General features: G+C 44.1%; 2 protein-coding genes and 1 long non-coding RNA gene across 9 annotated transcripts in view; 1 reads left to right on the top strand and 2 right to left on the bottom strand.

Annotated features, from left to right (window-relative positions):
- Positions 1 to 19: 19 nt before the first annotated feature.
- Positions 20 to 12,886, bottom strand: thbs4b (thrombospondin 4b). Of its 2 annotated transcripts, none has more exons than XM_088391511.1 (23): positions 12,746 to 12,886; positions 8,925 to 9,071; positions 6,638 to 6,835; positions 5,930 to 6,183; positions 5,769 to 5,871; positions 5,621 to 5,703; positions 5,511 to 5,562; positions 5,291 to 5,442; positions 4,605 to 4,742; positions 4,413 to 4,490; positions 4,180 to 4,332; positions 3,994 to 4,098; positions 3,806 to 3,913; positions 3,563 to 3,722; positions 2,950 to 3,068; positions 2,749 to 2,801; positions 2,275 to 2,468; positions 1,515 to 1,693; positions 1,387 to 1,435; positions 1,118 to 1,314; positions 872 to 1,044; positions 601 to 740; positions 20 to 502 (listed from the first exon to the last, which is right to left on the bottom strand). In XM_088391511.1, the coding sequence occupies exons 1-23, from the start codon at positions 12,804 to 12,806 to the stop codon at positions 444 to 446; spliced, it is 2,955 nt and encodes a 984-aa protein (XP_088247637.1). In that variant the 5' UTR covers positions 12,807 to 12,886; the 3' UTR covers positions 20 to 443. The 2 variants fall into 2 exon arrangements, with proteins under 2 accessions (XP_088247637.1, XP_088247638.1); XM_088391512.1 differs by lacking the exon at positions 12,746 to 12,886 and adding an exon at positions 11,464 to 11,662.
- Positions 8,740 to 9,692, top strand: LOC148389590 (uncharacterized). The gene is made up of 3 exons (XR_015861609.1): positions 8,740 to 8,886; positions 8,956 to 9,056; positions 9,135 to 9,692. It is a non-coding gene; the product is annotated as an uncharacterized LOC148389590 (long non-coding RNA).
- Positions 12,807 to 19,589, bottom strand: part of LOC148389585 (BCL2/adenovirus E1B 19 kDa protein-interacting protein 3) — a 44,200-nt gene continuing 37,417 nt past the window's right edge. For 4 of the 6 annotated variants that reach the window (XM_088391529.1, XM_088391530.1, XM_088391534.1 and 1 more), the window contains 7 exons: positions 16,805 to 16,933; positions 15,403 to 15,541; positions 15,051 to 15,132; positions 14,912 to 14,985; positions 14,622 to 14,768; positions 14,408 to 14,490; positions 12,809 to 12,939 (listed from right to left, as the gene is read on the bottom strand). In XM_088391529.1, the coding sequence (XP_088247655.1) occupies positions 14,442 to 14,490; positions 14,622 to 14,768; positions 14,912 to 14,985; positions 15,051 to 15,132; positions 15,403 to 15,541; positions 16,805 to 16,841 (528 nt within the window). In that variant the 5' untranslated portion in view covers positions 16,842 to 16,933 and the 3' untranslated portion in view covers positions 12,809 to 12,939; positions 14,408 to 14,441. Of the gene's footprint in view, positions 12,940 to 14,303; positions 14,491 to 14,621; positions 14,769 to 14,911; positions 14,986 to 15,050; positions 15,133 to 15,402; positions 15,542 to 16,804; positions 16,934 to 19,589 lie in introns of those variants that run through there. The other 2 variants (XM_088391531.1, XM_088391533.1) reach the window with 2 other exon arrangements.

Here is a 19,589-nt window from a genome sequence, read left to right as displayed (position 1 = left end):
CTCAATTAAAACAAATCAATTAACCAGTTGGTTTTCTTTATTTAATATCTGATAGACAAAAAAACAACAACAAAAAACCCACCCACACAGACAAAAGGCTAGGAAAAGAACCTTTACATTTCAGGGGGTATGTTGTAGCATCATTGAACAAACATTTGTCCCATTTATTGCTGGGTAGCAACAATGCTGCAGCTTACTATAAAATGTAATCTTTTTTTTTTAATTGCAAAAACTATGATGCATGAAAGGATTACATGTCACTGCAGCAAATGAGTTGTATTTTGTTGCATGTTAGGACATGATTCACATACAGTACAAGACGCTGCTCTGTTCATGTACTGAAAATGTACACAAAAATACATACATAGACCCACACACACTTACACACAAGTTTACACACACACACACTCCTCACACACAGACATGCACACACTATTCCTTATTTAAAGGGAGTCAACACCGTGCTGAGTGCTGAACTCTTGGAAGTCCTCAGGGATGGTATCTGACAAGAAGGAGATTTGGCTTGCTTATTGCAAAACACGCTTTGTGGGACACATTTTGTACAAAAACGCCCGAGTGTAATTTCGAGAACAAGCTCACCATTGCAGCGATATCTCAGGTTGGACCAGATGATGTTTTCCTGTGAGAAGCAGAAGACGCCGAGTCGGCCCCCCCTCATAGTGGTGTCGATGGTCACGCCCGAGTCAGCCACCAGCTCGGACCCCTCGTAGAAGCGGGCCCTGTGGTAAACCAGAAAAAGACATTTTCATTCAGAGAGAAATAAAATGACTCAGATCTACACTTTTGGGATCGATTCATTGAGTTGAACTCTATTGCTAACCAAAACAGCATGCACCAGAGGGCACATTACCTGATGTATCCAACCTGCGGGCGGTGCTGCAGGTACCAGCGGTAGGACACTTTGTCCTTCCAGCCCACGTTGCGGGGGTCCTTCCACAGGAGGCGTACCTGGTCGTTGGTGTCTCCTGTGTGCCACAGGGAGTTCCTGAGATGCTCTCCGGGACCAGATTGGGATTTCACGGCCTTGAGAGGAAGAGAGACAGCAAGGTTCTAGCAATATCTTAAACACCTCTATTTATACACTCAACTACCTAACCTTGAGCTGTATGCCGGGTTCGGCCACGGCTCGGAAGGGCGTGGCCTGCCAGTACGTCTGCTCCGTCTGCTTCCACATGACCACGTAGAAAGACGACGAGTCCTGGTAGCCGAAGATGAATCCGGCGTAGTCGTCGTCCGTCACCGTGTTGACGTGGAACGTGCCCTCAAAGTCCACGCCGCTGAAGGCCGTGTAACCTAAAGCGTACATGGGGGGTCATTTTCTTGTTTTTCACATTTTGGTTGAAACTTTACAAAAGACCGACTTACCCACAGCCAGACCCGGATCGCTATTCATGGTCTGAACGATTTCCATTCCCTGAGGGAGGAGCAAAGATGTTCTCAATATTTTTCTGAGGCGTGGCCCAAAACACCGTTTTGATTTGGAGGGTTCTGACCTGGTTGAGAACCACCCAGTTGGGGTCAATCTGAGCGTCGCCTTCGGGGTCCAGCACCACCGTCTGGAAGGCCCTGAAGTCGGTCAGAGTCACCTCTGCGTTTTCGGGGCAGTTGTCGATGTGGTCCACAATTTTGTCCTGGTCAAAGTCGTTCTCGCAGATATCACCCACGCCGTCATCTGAGGACAAATGAAATCCATTGCCGTTTATTTATCATTTTTCTTTCTGTCTTTGTGGTCCACCACACTGTAATTTTGATGCTCATTTATTAGCGCTTAGTCCAGCCTGCATCCTTGCCACAATCTGTCCCGATGGGATGGATTATTGGATGCGGGGGAGGGATGCAATTACTTGTGTGCTGGCAAGCTTGATAATTACCATTGACAGCTCATCAATTTGCTTCCACTGGTCCTTTTATTGCTTGAGCTGCTTTTCTTTTAGTCTGGAGGTGATGTTGGGCTTTTTGTTTTTACAATTTAAGATTCTTGCTGCCTGCTCTACACCACAGTCTTGCTTTCTGCTCTTCAGAATGGAGACTCAGCATGAATCACAGGTGGGTGCACATAAAAGAGCTTTTACCAAAACCTAAAATTGCTTTTAATGTCACCTGACGAAAGCTTGCAAGCAGGCCAACGTGTGATTATGTGTGTGTGTGTGTCGTGGTTTGACACAGAGTGCACAAATTGCCGGTAATGACAATTTTAGGGAAAATGACATGACCCGGCTCGGCGAATTCTCATTCGACCGTGCCGCTACGTACTGTTGGCATCGGTTTGCTCGGGGTTGGGAACCAGCCTGCAGTTGTCCGGTCCGGGCGGGATGCTGTCCGGGATGCCGTCATTGTCGTCGTCATCGTCGCACTCGTCGCCGATGCCGTCTTTGTCGGTGTCCACTTGCGAGCTGTTGATCACGAAGGGGCAGTTGTCCTTGGTGTCCTGGTGGCCGTCGCCATCGCTAGACGAGAGAACACGTTTTTAGTAGAATGCAAAAAAAAAAAATGCAGTTTTATTATTTTCATATATTTATGTGCAACTTTTATGTTCAAATTGTGCATAATCTTGCAGCAATAGGAATTAAACTGTTATTGTTTTTTTTATTTTATTTCGGTGTGTACATAGTCACACTATCACAATTTTCATGAACTACATTATCCAATTTTTCAGCATTTTTCAGGTGATATGAGTGAAATTTGGAGAAAAAAAAAAATGAAGAAAAAAAAAGTCCTTCGTCTTACCTGTCCTGGTTTGTGTCACACGAGTCGCCCACAAGGTCATTGTCAACATCAGACTGAAATAAAAGTAAAAAGGTATTAAATTCTGCCCATTGACTGTATTGCACTATTGATAACACAAAGCTGTGAAACATTGGAAAGTTAAATCAGCAGAAATAAACAAACATTTCAGTTGTGTCACACAGAGCCATCGATTGAGGTTACCTGGTTGGGGTTAGGGATGTCAGGGCAGCTGTCGCACGCGTCTCCCACGCCGTCACCATCGCGGTCCTTCTGATCTCGGTTCTTGATGAGCTGGCAATTGTCCAGGAAGTTCTTCAGGCCTGACGATGACCCGAACCACCCGTCAATCAATCAGTAATGAATATCTCATTCATTCTCACATCTACATTACTCCCTAAATGGCAGCCATAAAGAAAGACACCATTAAGCAAGGAAGCTGCTACTTGTTATTTGACCACTAGGGGCTGCTGTTGCACTGCACTTAGGACTACTTTCTCATGTCCTCCTTTTAAAGTGAATTCTTGCATCCAGAAAGTAGCAGCACCATAAAGGTCAGAGAGATGCAATGGAGGTGAGGTCTTTCCAGTGCCGCAGGGCTTCCAAGACGTAATCACGCTCTTCACTCTGGGGTCAGACGAGGCAGATACGCCAATAATCCTAGTGTAACGTAAAAGCTAAAAATAGACCATTGCCGCTTATGCAACTCGAACGTCATCATGCATGAGTGGTGACGTCGCCTGGTTCTCTTTAACGTACTCCAGTGGTTCTCAATCTGAGGGAAAATGTATTCTCTGGACCCAAAGCGATTAATTACCGTCTCCGTCCATATCGTCATCGCAGGCATCGCCTTTGCCGTCGTCGTCCGTGTCCCTCTGGTCCGGATTCTCCACCAGACGGCAGTTGTCGCACGCGTCGCCGTGCGTGTCCTTGTCGCTGTTCCTCTGGTCCACGTTGGGCTTCAACCAGCAGTTGTCCTGAAAGCCAAAGCGGCAAAGTTGCGTCGGTGGAACCAAACCGACGAGAGGCCTTTTATGTTGAAGACATCGGGAATGCCGACTTGCTCGTTGGGAATGCCGTCGCCGTCTGCGTCGTCGTCGCAGGCGTCTCCCTGCCCGTCTCGATCGGCGTCCTCTTGGCCCGAGTTTGGAACAAAGAGGCAGTTGTCCTATTGGAGACAACAATAAACATTTGATTTGTTTTGTCATCCACATCAGTTAGCTAGTTGAATAATGGTTTTAAAATTACCTTCTTACAGCTGGAGTCCTTACACTTGAGCTTCTCGTCAGGATATCCGTCAATGTCAGTGTCTTTGCCGCACAGGTATCCGTTTCCGGCCCAGCCGATTCCACACTGAGAACAGCGCAAGCGATACTCCAGCATGTACGGCGGTGACGAGATGTTTTTTTTATTGGAGAAGCAAGCGGGCGGTACCTGGCAGGAGATGGATCCGTCCCTTTCGGTCACGCACTGCGCGTTGGCGTCACAAGGGTTGGTCAGGCTGTTGCCGCAGCTGATCTCGGGCTTGCAGCCTTTCACCTGGTCGCCCGTGAAGCCCGTCTTGCAGCTGCCGCAGTGGTACGAGCCCTGCGGGGCGCCATTACACATTTACTCGTACATCTGCTGCAGCAAAAACGTGCCGTGGTGCTCGCGCGAGGAGGCCTCACCTCTGAGTTTTGACAGATGGAATTGGCCGCGCAGCCGCCGTTGTTTGGTCCTTTGCATTCGTCGATGTCGTCACACACCTCGACAAAAAAAAAAAAATTAACTAACTGGTTAGCTGATTGAGTGACTAACAAAAATGTGACCAAGAGAACCCGCACAGTCATTACTTTATCTTTTACGACATCGCCAGCTACCTGTTTGTTGGTCTGGGCGAACAGCGCTCCTACGCCCTCTACAGGCAGGCCAGTGTAGCCCAGCGGGCAGGCGTCGCAGCGGAAGCCGGGCGCTGTGTTCACACACTTGACTCCCGGGAAGCAAGGGTTGAACTGGCACTGCAAGAAATAATCACAATTTCAAATTGTACTGTAAATAAACAAAGTGAAGAATTCACTCTTCTTTCTGCAATGTTACGGAACTAGAAATAACACGACTAAATGTAATTTAACCCGTCAACTATTGTTTTTCTTGGGTGATTATTACAATATCGCCTTCAATAAAAAAAAAATTGAACTGTAAATTGTGTAAGGTTAATGAAGGTGTCATTGATGCTTTCTAGTGCTAATTTCTGTCATTTATCATCTGTATCAAGTCACCTTCAACCCGCTCACTGTGTTTTGATTAAAAACAAATCCCATTTAACTGCAGGCGCCCTTGTAAACAATGCGGATTTTAATGAAGCGAAATGTTAATTTTGCGCCTCACACGTCCTCGCCTTACATACGCTACAGCGCCTAATTGTTCTGGCTCGCTACATATGCAATATTCATTAGCGGGCCCGCAGAAAGCTGAGCGAGCTTTTATTTATTCAGGGTCAAGGTCAAGGGCGACTCAATTGCATCTCATCTGTGGAGTGTGACTGATGGCGACAGCGATGAGATACCTCGTCCACGTCGTCGCAGTTGAAGCCGTCTCCCGTGTAGCCGTCGGGACAAGGTCCGCACTCCACGCCGTCCGCCGTCTCCCGGCACATGCCGTCGCGGAAACACACGCCCGGGCCGCACCTGGGTTTCACCACTTCGGTTCCGCCCAGACCTTCGAACAAAAAACGTCCCAAATTTTACCATAATTCTTCAATTGACAGTCGTTGGTGCTGGTCTTACCGCAAGCCTGACACTCAGAGATGGTGTTGGTGAGGAAGGACGTCTCTTTCACCTGCAAAGACTCAGGTTAGGTCCACAAGGGAAGGGTCTCCGAACATTTAAGATCTTACCTGCTGGATGAGGATGTCTTTCAGCTCGTTGATCACCTTGGTCAACTCCATCATCTGATTGGAGAGCTGTTTGGTGTTGACGCCTGAAGGCGAGATTGTTTGATAATCAGTGGGTCACGCTTGGTTCAGGTTGATGTCATCATCTTACCCAGAGTTTGCACAGAGTCTCTTTGCTGGAAATGGCAGTCTTGCAAAGACGCAACATTCTCAAAGGTGTCGCCGACCACCAGCTTGAGCTCGTGTAAGCCTTCCTGTAGAAGTAAATTCGTCAGCCGCTATCCATAGTCATTACTCTGTGTGTTCACGCACTTGATCTTTGTTGAGCATAGTCTTCAGCTCCACCATGCCGTAGCCGGGCGGCAACCCCTGGAAAGCGGCGGGGAGATCCCGCACTGTCTCCACCAGCTTGCAGTCCAGATGCACCTCCACCCCAATCGGACCGCCCGGCTGCTGAAGACCCCTCAGGTGGAACAACAGTTTGTGGACGTTGCCGTCGGCCAGCACCAGATTGTTGAAGGTCACCGAGCTCGTCCTCTTATCGGTGCGCAGGTAGCGCAACACGCCTAAGGATGACAGCAAACAAAATAGCGTCAAGCGGGAAAAATACAAATGACAGTTGATATGTCGCACAATTGTAGGCGAAACATAAATAAATAAAAATAAATAAAAACCCTAAATGCCTTGACATCGGGGTAAAACAAAAACCAGCATATACAAGTGTAAATGAGATCTATGAAAATAAGTAGCATTGCATTTCTGTCCGTGTAAGCCGTTTGCCCGGAGACAACATCAGCATTAAAGGTTTATATGATAATTAAAGTCACAAAGGGCATCCATGCGTGCTTGATCGCAGTTATGTAATGCTTATTCAGCGCTCTGATTCATTTATGATGTGTGCCGCAGTAAAGTTGGCACATTTGCATTAATAAACACGCCATCAATGCTTATTTCGGAATGGTTACAAACTGCAAAGATGCCTGGATTGTTTGTGGTTGTGGTGGCTTCGTTCCTGTTTACCTTTGTTGAGTTTGCCCATCACGGTGAACTCAAAATACTTGCTGTTATCCCGCGGGTTGTACAAGCCAAAGACGGTAGTGCCCGTCTTGGGCTGCAGTTTGAAGGAGGCCAGGATGAAGGCTTCGTTGACACCCTGCTCCACTAGGCCACCCTGCAGCAGGTCGGGCAGGCAGTCGGGCGAAGTGAGCAGATCGTACACTGGTGATGAACACACACACACCAAAAAAAAAAAAACCACCCCGTAAGATAAAATGCGTGCTGTCGCTTCAAGTCCAAGAAAGGACTTTTGATGTGATGGCGTGTGATTCCCATCTAAATATGCATGCGAGGAGACATTTTTAGGCCTGTTGTGGTGAGAGTGGCAGACGGGGTACATTTGAGCTCGCACTTTATCCTTTAATAATGTGTTTTAGGAGCGGGCCAAGCCGCTTGAGGACGAGGGGTAGGTGTGTAAGTGTGAGATGCCATCTGCACACTTCATTAATGCATAAGCAGCCAAAAAGCAGACGGCGGAGGCCCTTTATCGCTAGCCGGCAAAATCGCCCCCCAAACGCTGGGCCAAAATTGTCCCTCGACCCCGATTCTCGGTCGCCTCATTGCCGCCCGAACTAAGCGTACGGGCTATTGCGTCAGTTCCATAAGAGAATTATTTATTTGTTGACAATTTAATGAGAATTTGTGCAAAAAGAGAAAACAAATCCGAAAAACATGGGTGTGAAAAGGATTCCCTTCTGAGGCTCCAATGATGAGAGCGTTGCTTCATGGGCCCTTAATTGCATAAAAATAAAAAAAAAGCGCTTTAGCGAGACGTGATAGAATAATAAAAATGCTTGCAAGTTCACTCCAGATGCAAGAAGTCTTTGTTCGGCAGCCAAAAAAGCCAGTTTGAGCGTTATTAACGTCAGCCGCCGGTGAGGCGTCAATATTCAACCATTAACATCACACACGGAATGGACGATTTCACACAAAACCTTCCCCGTTGGAAGTTGCTAGATTCCAAGAGGGGCATGACGGACGACGCCGGCTTGTTTATTGGACTTGATGGACTTTTCATCATGCAGCCGATTAATGGACGTCTGAAAGGTGGCCCATCATTCACTCGGGGGGATTTGTAAGCAAGCTCATAAACGGTAAACACGTATTTATCCTCTCTCGCAGCCTCAGCCTTTGGCATTAAATTCCTCAAAATTCCTCTTCAAAAGGGTCAAATGTAAAATCGAAATAGTCGGCATTAAAGTGCTCGGTGGTGCCGGGAGACGGAGTCTCAATGGTCTAAGCCTGATTAACCGCCTCTGATCAAAATCGGCAAAGGCTTCCAATCGATTACCTTGAGTGATTACCCTGCGGTGTGGGGTTGAGGAAGAAGTCATTTTTCCTTCCAGAAAGTGCTTGGAAAACTATCCAGGCCGACGCTCGTACATGCAAAGTGGGCTCCGCACATTCCGATTAATTAGGCCAAAATGGGTAAAAAAAAAAATTATGCTGTGATGAAAACCGTAAAAAGTAGACGATCATCTTGTGGTGTGTTAGGAATGATTTTCCCTCCCTGATGTGCTCAGGAGATTGTTTGCTAAACATAACGATAATCCAATTGATGCATTTGACCCCATTTAGGGTTCAAATTTTATTGGATGGCGGTGTTGCCCACATGAAGGATTTGCTCTCGTAAACACTGAACAGGTTTAACATTTATGATTGTCGATAGTTATTTAAGTAGGTAGAATCATCTTTATTGCACCCCATACCACCGGGTAATCGCTCAGGACAATCTTTGAGTATCCATCTGGCCTTTCCTAACTGTGCCGAAATTCGGCCTGATTATCAGTATGCGCTCCCTTTAGTTGTAAACAGCAATTTTTCTTTCCTACTGGCTGACTTTTAAGTGTGTGTGTGTGTGTGACCTGCATGGTCACTATCAGATTGTGGCTGATCACTTCCATGTGTGCAACTGAGCCGGGAGCAAATGTTTAAATTAAAAAAAAAAAAAAAAAAAGACTGCTTCACTGCAGCTAGGAGATTTGAAACTCGGAGGAATTTGTTTCACTTCTCACACATCATGTATAATTCCTTGTGTATTGGCCTCTCCTTCATATCATATTCCTTTTTTTTTTCTTCTTCTCCAGGCCTCCGCTTCATCCATAATGCAGCGAAATCAAACAAAAGTGGGTTCGAGTACACGGCGGCGGAGCGGCTCGACATTTCTGTGGCGTCACGTTGTAGAAATTGAGGCCGTTAAAATCAAATCAAAGGTAACATGAGGTGAGCTTGTAAATGATTGATCACTCACCTAAAGCCTGGCTTGTCACGTACGTGCAAAGTTGCAGCAGAAGCTGCGAGGCCACGATCGCAGCGCTCCACCGGCCCATGTTATCGGCGTCCCGCGTCCAACTTTGTGCTCGCAAGTGTCTGATGGAAGCTGGTGAGAGGGGTCCCACTGAGGGAGGGAAGAGGAGGAGCGTCTGGGAAAAACAGAACTTTTTTTTTTTTTTTTTAAAAGACCACCACATGCAGAGAAGGAGCGAACGGTTTGAATCCACGCAGACGGCTCAGCTTCGGGTTAGACTGCTGCGGCGGACGTTGTTTAGGCTGCTCGCATCGAGTTCCTGGAAAACAGACTTGGTATTGCTTGACACCTCGACCTTGTGTCTCCACACCTACTCATTTGTTACGCCATCCCGTAGGGAATAGTCAGGAAATGAGGGCAGGTCTCAACAAGACTACGTCCAGGTTGTTAGGAAGTCTGTCAAAGGTGAAAAGTCTCAGAGGACGCCGTTGACTGTTTTTTGCTAAGCTAGCGTCCATGCTTTTCATTATTGGGAACATCGCCACTGCCAAAATGGCCGCCACATTGATGTGCCTTCTGTAGTCTACTGTAAGACTATCAATATATAAAAAAATTAAAAATTGCGTCCTTGAGTCTCTAGCAGAAGAATAAACGATCGAAGATGAGTCATAGTTTCCTGCATGTCTCCTACAGGTGATCTGTTCTGTGTGGGAAGCTTTAAAACAAAATAAAGTCTTTTGTTTGGGTCTTGTGTTCACAACCTGTGGGTCAATAATGATGGAACTTTCAAAAAAGGGTCTGGGATGAGGTCATTAAACAGTATGTGGAAATGCGGATAAGATAATCAATTGAACACACACACACACACTTGTGGCAGCTGCTGAAGACTGCACTGACAATCTGTGTAATACTCACAAGGAGAGAAGACAGGACGGATGTTTACACTGTGAGCGAACGTCTGGCAGCTAATCACACTTTAACACATGATGACCAAAAAGAACGTTCAATCACCGTTAGAGGGACCATTTATTTACTTTACAGGCAAGGAGACACCTTGTTCCCCCTGCCAATGTAAAGTAAGGAAAATTTATATGGGGGCCGGAAGATCATCCCTATAAACCTTTCGACCTCAAAATAACAGCTTTAAAGGTGAGGATGGCACGCGAGCATCAAAAGAACATGCAGTGTATATTGAATGGCAGCTTTTGTTAGCATTTAGCATCGATGCAACACGAGAGTGTTTAAGGAGCTTCAAGTTTATGTTTAAATGAAACGTGAAAAAAAAATATTCTCATGTTTTGGATTTAAAACAACCACATAGATTTGCTTTAGGAAAGTCGGCTGAGAATAATGCTAACAAATTAAAACGCAAGAAACACAAATGGTGGCGCAGCACTTGTAGAGAGACAGAATACTCACAGGCGTATTGTGTATAATTTGTGAAAATATGATTACTGCTGCTTACTGAAGAGTTTTGATTGCTTCCTTCGAAAGTAACAAAGAGAGGACAGCGGTTCCGCTCTATTACTGCTTTGGCTTCCGATCACGATTTTGCCATTTCTTAAACCGCTGACCGCGCGGACGTTATTCACGCCAGTGTTTAACGCAAAGTAATAGCGACGTTAGGCAGATATACGACCTCTTCCTGGGATGTTTTTTCCTCCAAATCAGCACTTTTGCGACGGACAGAAGCTGTTACGGCGCAGCTTGATGCGACCGCCGGAGCTGGCGCTCGCAAACCCCGCGGGACGCCCGAGTCTTACGAGCGTCGTACCTGAGGGGAGGTTACGTAAGAGCCGCCAGTCGCTGCCTTTTTGTGGGCCCAAACACCCGACTGGAGTAGACCGCAAATTACAGTGTTACCTTTCAGACCAGACTAAACGCTGCAGACAAACTGCGATTTAACGATTTTTTGGAACAGCCTTACAAAAGCACTGGCTAGGGCGGCCGGACCTCCGGCAAACCTTCAATGTATGTCATCTGTCAACCCAGACTCAAACCATCTAAAAATTTATTCAAATATGATTTGTTGATTGGAATGGGATTTTCTATGCTGCATTTACACTGCTGGTAAATCTGGATCAGATCTGGTTCATATTTTGTTTGGATCTTGACTGTGTATAGAAAAGCAAATTTTGTCCTAAAAGATTTTCAAGAAATGTATCAAATATGTAATATATATATTTATATTATTTATATGTTTTAGAATATTAATATCCCCAAAATATATTCAATTAAAATAAAATGTTAAAACATATAACTGGAGCAAAAAAATTAATGAATTTAAAATAAACACAAATCAAAGATTGCCACTAAAAACAAAGACCTTTGCTATATTTTTACAATCTAACTCATCGGCCTTCGCATCACGTCTGCAGAATCACTCAAAACGTCTGCGGCCGGTGAAACACAAAACCTTTCTTCTTGCTCTTCTTGGAAAACGGTAATAAGGTTGCGAGATTGATGGGAGCGGGCGCGACGCTTCTCTCCGTATCGTCTCAAAAAAGAAAAGAAAAAAAAAAAGAATAACAGAATAGCTTACGCCATTTCGCAACGACACTGTCAGAGTCTGATGGGTTGACCATGTGTGCACTCTCCGTCTATCTGTCACGCCTCCGTCTTGCCGCTTTTCAAGTCCACCTGCATGTAAACTAAAAACACTTTAAATCATCCGGATGAGTCGCATGGGAATACACTTTGTTCTCTTTTTCGACACCTTCCCCACCCCCCTGTCAACGTCACGGCTTATTGACTAATTCTGTCTAACGACATAAGGGAGAAAACCAGGAGACAAAAAAGTGTCAAAAAGAAACAAAACAACGCAAGCATTGTGTCGCAGTGATTCTTCTAGCAGGTGGTGTCGGGATGATGCGTCGTTAAAATGTGATGTGACAACTTTGAGAAAAATCCAACCTCCCCCACAAAAGGAGATAAAAGAGCACATGGAGAAAATTGGTGGTGCTTGTAATGGAAAAGCAACATCAATGCAAGATGACAAAAACAATGTAACATGTCGACTTCTTTCACAACTTTTTTTTTCTTCAGCTGAATCCATACATCATCAGCATGTAGCTAGCTTGTCGTACGTCTCTCTGGTAAAGGCATTTAGCTTATGACATGGCAGGAAGTGGCGAGTCCGTTCGGTCCGAAAAAGTTGCTGAGCCGGCGCAATGTCTGCGCCTTCACGCTCCAACAAGGCCGACGTCGCATCTTTGCTATCCTCACTTTAACACATGTGGCTTGCTTCCTTCCTGCTATAAGGCTCAGCGTACGCAGGGCGAGCTTGTTATTCGCCATCACTCCCACAGAGTCGAATATGATAGCCATTACCCAACGTAACCCACGCATGGGTGGAATGCGGTCTGTGGAGATCTTCTTGTAGATTCTTATAAATGTAATTTGCGCTTGCCCGATTGACTCCAGCGAGCGAGTCCGTTACGCTAGTATGTAAATAATGTGCTTCATCTGTGCTGAATTTAAAGGAAATGAGTGGAGATGCTGGGAAACAAGTCAGCTGTGTTCACTCCCACAACGGCGCAAACGCCAATTTCTAACTGCGCCCGTCTACGAAAATACCAAAAGAAAGAAGACTCCTGGGCACGAAAATAGGGCCCTGCAACTTTTCCATTCCGAAATTATGTAATCTAACCTTTGCAGTGCATTTTATTACAAAACCGCAAAGTGTTCCGATACGTATTGGTGAAGCACATGTGATCGCATAAACTCCCCAAAGTTAAGAACTTCCCGTTGTGGCCAAACACATCAGCGTGGGAATACAAAGTGGAAACGTGTGGAGAATGAAAACCAGGTGCCTGATCACTGACCTTGTTGTTGTTGGTGGTGTTGTTGCATGGTCAGGCAGAGGCCGAGCGAGACAGAACACATCAAATGTGTCGCTAATGGCCGACACGCTCGATCGGGCACAAAAGGTTGTCACCCAAACCTTCCCGGGTCTCAACTTTGACGTGTTCATGAGGAAAAGGCTTTTCTGGGAAGCGATAAAAGGTCCGATCCTTGTCTGTTCAGAGAAACAAGTTGGATAAATGGTGACCTTTTTGCATTGAAAAAAAACGGATGTTGCCTTGTTTATCGAAATAATGCATTTTTCCAATGATGCATATTAAGAATTTTTACAAGTTTGTTTTCATAATACCATGGACTTATTTGTGTAAAAAAAATCCTCATATTACAGGGTTCCCATAAACATATTTTTTGTCGTAATATTACGGCAATATACTTTTCCTTGTAAATCCCAACTTTATTATTGTTATCGGAACGTCACATATTATTCTCATAGTCTCACTAAAAGTAAATCAATTTAATTTCTGTGGGAAATGCAACTCTATTCTCCCAGGATAGGCTTCTTGGGGTTTACAGGGAAGCAATAAAAGGTCCGATTCTTGTCTGGTCTGAGAAAGAAGAAGCTTGTTAAAAAAACAGGAGGACTAAAGTAAGGGAAGGAATGACGAAGGCAGATGGCATTCGGAACACACAAGACACTTGAAAAAGCAATAAGGAAATGCAAAGAAGGAAAAAAAAGGCTTCAACTGTTTAACACCCCGTTCCATAAATGTTTACTATCCAACTAAACATAAAAGAAAGGGAATCTAACGATGTGTATCTCAAACAACCTCACCTCTTTGTCAGTTAGATTAACGCAAACAAACACTGCAAAACGCCATCAATGAGCAAATAGTATCGGTAATACAAACACAAATGGTGCTGCAGCACACGTAGACCGTCAATATAACACACCAGAAGGAGCAGCAGTGTTAATAGCAAAAAAAGGCAAAAATATGTGCTATTTCTTTGTGGGAGGCCGAAAGAGATTTAAATTTATTCCAATAAGGAAATCGATTTATTCCCATAAATTCCTGCTAATTCTCATCGAACATTTCCACTCTTGAAAATCCAAAGAATTTCTCAACTCTAATGTGGCAACTAGTAGAGTACCAGGCTGAACAAAAGAGCCAACACGCACTCTGAGGGTGTGTAGGAGTGACGTTTAATGGGATCGTGATTGTCTTTGGGGGAGGTTAAACATTTAATTGGATTAAGGGACAGAAAAAAAAAAGTACACGCGCTCCCTACATTGACTCCTGAAAAATACATGTCTGCTTTAAATAAAGGACAAGGAAAAAAATAGCTGTCATTACTCGTGACAAATGACAGATTTTTGTTTTTACCCTCAAGGTTGTCCGAAGGGCTAGCATATATTATACACACACATGGTGTCCTCTTTTTTGTGTGTGTTCTTTTTTTCCCCCTTGTATCATCTGGTCTTCTCTCTGATTAGTCTTTAGAGACTAGAGTGACCTCAGCGTGACTCATTGCCAGGCCCCCCCACCTCCCCTCTCCCCCATCCCAACACCAACCCACCCTTAAGGGCCTTAACAACATGGCTACACACATGCACACGCGTACACACACACACACATTAATCAAGACAAACGCAAACAGGCGAGGTACTATGGTTGCGACCTTACTGGGGGAAGGGGCTAGGTTAGCATGAAGCTAATGTCACAGCGTGCTAGTTGTGGAAGTGGCCAAACGTTTTCCGATATAGATTCTAAAAAAAAGAAAAGAAAAAAAAAAAGAGAGAAAGAGAAAGTATTGAAATCAATTGAAATTATGTTACTAATAATATTTGTCTAATATTAACTATCTTTTAATATCTATGATTGTGTGTGATATTCGTACCCGATGCCCAGTGTGAGGAGATGCGAGGCCAGCAGCGAGGGGACGAGAACAAAGAGCACGTCGGATGAGAAAATGCCTCTCTTTTTCATCACCTCCGTCTTGTGAGCGCTGAGCGAGTGCTGCTTTGGGTGCTGAAAGACGAAATCTCTGCATGAGACAAAATAAGAAAAAAAAAATGTATCGCTATCATTTGTGGTTTAATCCACAAATAACAACTGGAATTGTTTTTCAAGATTTCACACAGTGAGATTTTGATATTTTTGCATGCCTCATGTTTTTCATAGTCTTACTTGGGTGGCATGTTCTCAGGCCTGCTGGACCAATCCCACACCCAATCAGTGTCCACTCTCCTGTCATTCTCTTCCTGTTTACATCATCACATATGATCAGTATGATCTCCATCCATTCTGTTCTATGTGTTTTTTGCACCTGTATGGTGATGCAGTCACTGTCGGGATCACTTGGGGGTCTGGGGGAGTCGGTCGAATGTGGGGTCCCGATCTGCAGGGGACTGCAAACAGTGAGCAGATGTTATTTTTCAGAATCTACATGATAAACACAAATACAAATTATTCCTGCATGCATTTTTTTTGTCGTGCTTGTCCTTTTATGAGGGGCCAATGTAAGGATTGGAAATAAGGTCGAAAGACACACAAAAGGTTCTGCCAGAGAATTTCACCAACTGGTTTTGATGATAACACACTTGGATATTTCTGCTCAAACTATCAAGAGCGACGTGGACGTTAACGACGTGTTTTGTGAAATTTCGCCGACTCGCGACCTGTCTCGATTCCGCTCGCATTCCAGCTGTGCCTCCAGTAGGATCCTCTCCAGCTCCCCCTGCAGGGCAGACGAGATATTGTCCTCCATCGGACTCTCCCTTACGGTGGCAATCAACTCCTCCAGTTCCACCCAGGAGCCTGCATGGAGCCTCTCAAAATTCAAATTGCATTCACTTTACAGATTTCTTTTCACACATGGCTACATTTTATTCCTGGGATATTTTGATTTAAAAAATTACAATGAAAATCCCCACAAGATCAAATGAACACACAGCCATGAAATGACTGAATGGACACAAAAGGTTCATGATATTCACACACACACGCACACCTATGCGGACCCACAACACACATGCACGACATGCACGGCGGTATTGGTGCACAGCTCAACAGTAAGCAGGCCTGACAGCATGCTCGCTTACGTAAGATCTTATTTCTGTGGGAGATTAGCCATTCAACCCTCTTACGTCCGCCCTCTTGTTGTTTGTGCACAACATTCGCAACCAATGGCGGACTTCCTCCACTTACGTGATGTCGTGTGTGTGTTTGTTCCGAGTGTGTGTGTTTGTGTCATGACTGAGCACAGTAGAGCATTGAGGGGAGGGAAGAGGAATCTGTGCCATTGCCCTAGTTTGACTTTTTTTTTTTTTTTGGTCCCTACAGAAAAGATTTATGACATAACCGCTTTGCTGATCTATCTGCAGCAATTCTTGTGCTGCATTGCTGCGTTGTTGTGGGGCATCAAAGAGCAGATTATGCAATTCAATGAATAATTCAACATTTAAAACATAGCGATTTTCTGATATATCTATATGGTGACGACAATGATTGGTGACAGGCTTTATGTAAAATATCGTTTTACAATTTTGAATTTTCTGAGCGAAATATATATTGTTTTAATTGGATGTAAATTTTCTAGCCTGATTTGATTCAAACAACTGATTAGCGGTGGCCTTCGAGGTTGGGGCGCTCGGCTGCGAGCGAGCTATAAGCGTCGAGGAATCCGTGCATCTTAATTGGCTTATTGAGATACACGCAGGTGAGTCAACGAATCCGTTTACACCGCAATAGACTTTAACTCCGTAACTCTCTATTTTATTTTCATGTAGACACGAAATGTTCCCATGATGTTACACTTTTTTTTTTTTTGGGTTAATAAAGTTCTTATACTATTACAGCCAAAACATTGTTCCGCCAATTTCTATGAATAAAATTACAGTTTTATTATTATTGTTTGGATTATTTTGTTGATATGACGAGAGTAAATTTGAAATAAATTGCGGACCCCCCCAGTCATTTTACAAGAATAAACGCTTGTATACTTTTTATATTAAAAAAAAACCATCTATTTATTTACGTAATTATGTGAAAGGGTTGTCGGGAGGGAAGAGCATCGCTTACCGTAGAGGCCGTCCTCTGGTGTTTGCTGGCCGGACATGCTTGTCTGTCGCTGGGACGCGGGGGGGCTTCCTGGATGAGGGCTACGAGAGATGCTGAGGAACGACTGATTCCCCCGCGGCAGCTTCGCGCCTGGTGGAAGCCAAAAATACCAAAATAAAAAAAGGTCCCTGTGGCTGGACTAATCCACGCTGGCGCTTGCTGCACCCTCCTCCCTCCCTCCCTCTGGCCACGTGTCAGCCAGGGCGGATGTAAACAAATACAAGCTGCCCTAAAAAAAACAAAAAAACAAAACATATATATTATCTTAAAGTTAAATGACGTATTCGATCAAAATGTCTTTTGAATCTATGAATGAGCACAAGTTGTAGACCAGTAGATTCACCAAAAGATGAGTTATATAATTTATTTGGCGACAGATCAACATTAGAGTGTTAGACGAGTCTCATATTTTATTTACATTGAAGTCAAATGGGAAACGGTTCTCCTAGATTATTTTGCACAGGGTTCTACATATAACCACTATCTTGCAGTTCATTGTGAGCGCACCTGTTTTTATTTTATTTTCATACAACATAAGTCAAGCTGAAAGTACTAAATATGTTATATCATTTGCTTAAAAGGTTATATGTGTTTCCCATTAAGTGTTGCCAGTGAGTCTCTTTCCTTGAATAAAACTCAGGGTCACATCTTTAAAAAAAAAAAAAACTTTTACGATTCCAAAAGGGATGAGCTGATCTATTAAGGAGGCACACAAACAAGCTTTAAAAATGACTCCACATGTCCTTTGGAATTTATTAGCAATAATTATACTGTACCTAGATTACTTCACCCCCCACCACAACGCCTCATACTGCTGCCGACTTTTCTGAACTAAATTCTCCAAAACCCATTTCCATCATTTTGTTTTTTTTTTCTTTCTCTCAGACGGCAAGCTACTTGAGAGCAAATCAACAATGCCTCTGTTGGTTGCTGTCAAGTAGCGCACTTCACGCATCCAATGCTTCAAGACGTGATTAACTATCAAACAGCTCGGCACAAAAATTTCACAGTTCCATATTTTTCAACGCCGTGCACATCTTTCAAAAACTCTGCATGAATTTATTTCCTAAAAACAGGCCCTTTGAATTGCATTCTATTCACATAGGTAAGGTGATTGCCATCATTTTTTTTGCCACGGTGACATCATCAATGAACAGCTATCTCTGAATTGCTGCTTCCAATTAGAATCTGATTGTGTTTTATTATTTGGGGATTTGATATCTATTTTCTTTCACTATCCATTTTTGCAGTCTCTAGTCACTGTCGTATTGAATTAAATGACTTGTTTGTATCTGTGCACATTTCCCCAGCAATAAAGCCCATTCTAATGATTGTGAGTTTCCGTAATGATACGCATTATATTCCTAATGGATTGCCATTTAGGCACAGAGCACTTCTGCCCACTTTTTTTTTTCGCATCTCAAATTCCCTCAATTGATTATTACAAAAAAAATGAGACGCCTGTGAAGTGTAAATGCGGAACGCCCGAGAGATATGAAAACAAAATCTACACAGGAACGTTAATATGATTCCGCCAGTGGTGGAAGAGGGTGGGGAGTTGTAGGGGGAAAGGTAGGGGCATTGATAAGTGATCGCGGATGATAAAAATGGAATAGGATGTCTCACTTGCGGAGGTGTTTAGAAGAAGATGTTATCCGTCTACGTGAACGTTGTCGCCGCACCGCTCGGGTGACGACGTGATAAGGACCTCGACTGAATGCTACTAGGAAACAAATCGGTTTGTTCCCATAACTAGAAAAGAAAATCTGTTTGGCTGTTAAGTAGGACTAAAACTGAATATTGATCCAGAAATGAGACCGCCCATATTTGGGCATGGATTTAAAATAGATTTGAAGCTATCTGATTAGCCTTTGTTTTGAAGTTCGATCTGGTTTGAAAAGACCAAGCAAATACAAATTCAGAAAAACATTCAGATCCGGGTTTAGAATTTGAATCCAGATCATTGAATCTGAACACATTTCATTGAAAACATTGGTGTAGTTTCAGTATAAGCTACTTTCCTTAGCTTGTCTAAGGAGTTTCCCATTGAATGTTAGCATTAGGCTAGCAGACGTATGCTAGGCCAATGATAGTGGCAGAGAAGCTGTGTTGGAAGCAACTACGGTACTTTGAATAAATATTCATGACAAATAAACAGCTTGAAGCAAAAACACTTTGCCTCTCAATTGGAGAACTGTTAGCTATTTGCCAAACTAAACACTTCATGTTCAGAGAAGGCAGAATACACACAAATATGAGAGCAAACAGAAACTGCCAATCTTCCTGGAGGAAATGATCAAATGAAAACACTGCTAGTGTCACGAACGGTCTCTTTTGTTCCGTTAGTTTGAATCCAAATCGGATTTCGGACAGAACAACAAAACAAGCGTTGAGAACTGATTTGAATGAAATGAGGTGGAACGTCTGCATATCTCAAACTGGCCAGGCCGAGTCAGTACAGACAAGCAAATTTAGTTCAGCCCCTAATCAAAACTTTGTTCACGTTGACACTGCATTCATTCATTCCGCATCCGTAGGCGCATACATCAAAACAACTGATATGAGAGCTGAACCACTGAAGTGATGTTTTCATGCGGCTGGTTACTGAGTGCCTCCCCCTCACCCCCCCTCCACACGTCTCTATTATCCTCCCGGTCACGCTTCCCTGGCATGGCTCCCGCTCATATGGGAGATATCTGTAAAATAATCCCACCTGTCTGTTCCCATCTTTATCCCCTCTACTCTC

Source organism: Syngnathus floridae, chromosome 12 (assembly GCF_059516105.1).
Source record: "Syngnathus floridae isolate MCC-2025c chromosome 12, RoL_Sflo_1.0, whole genome shotgun sequence".
NCBI classification, from domain to species: domain Eukaryota; kingdom Metazoa; phylum Chordata; class Actinopteri; order Syngnathiformes; family Syngnathidae; genus Syngnathus; species Syngnathus floridae.
This window is presented reverse-complemented; position numbering and strand designations above follow the sequence as displayed.

Coding starts and splice junctions, on each gene's coding strand:
- thbs4b (XM_088391511.1), bottom strand. CDS start 12,806: ATGTGTTCTGTCTCGCTCGGCCTCTGCCTGACCATGCAACAACACCAC. Junction 4,743..5,290: donor ACTGCGACGACGTGGACGAG/GTATCTCATCGC, acceptor TATTTCTTGCAG/TGCCAGTTCAACCCTTGCTT. Junction 2,469..2,748: donor TGTGACACAAACCAGGACAG/GTAAGACGAAGG, acceptor TCTCTCGTCTAG/CGATGGCGACGGCCACCAGG.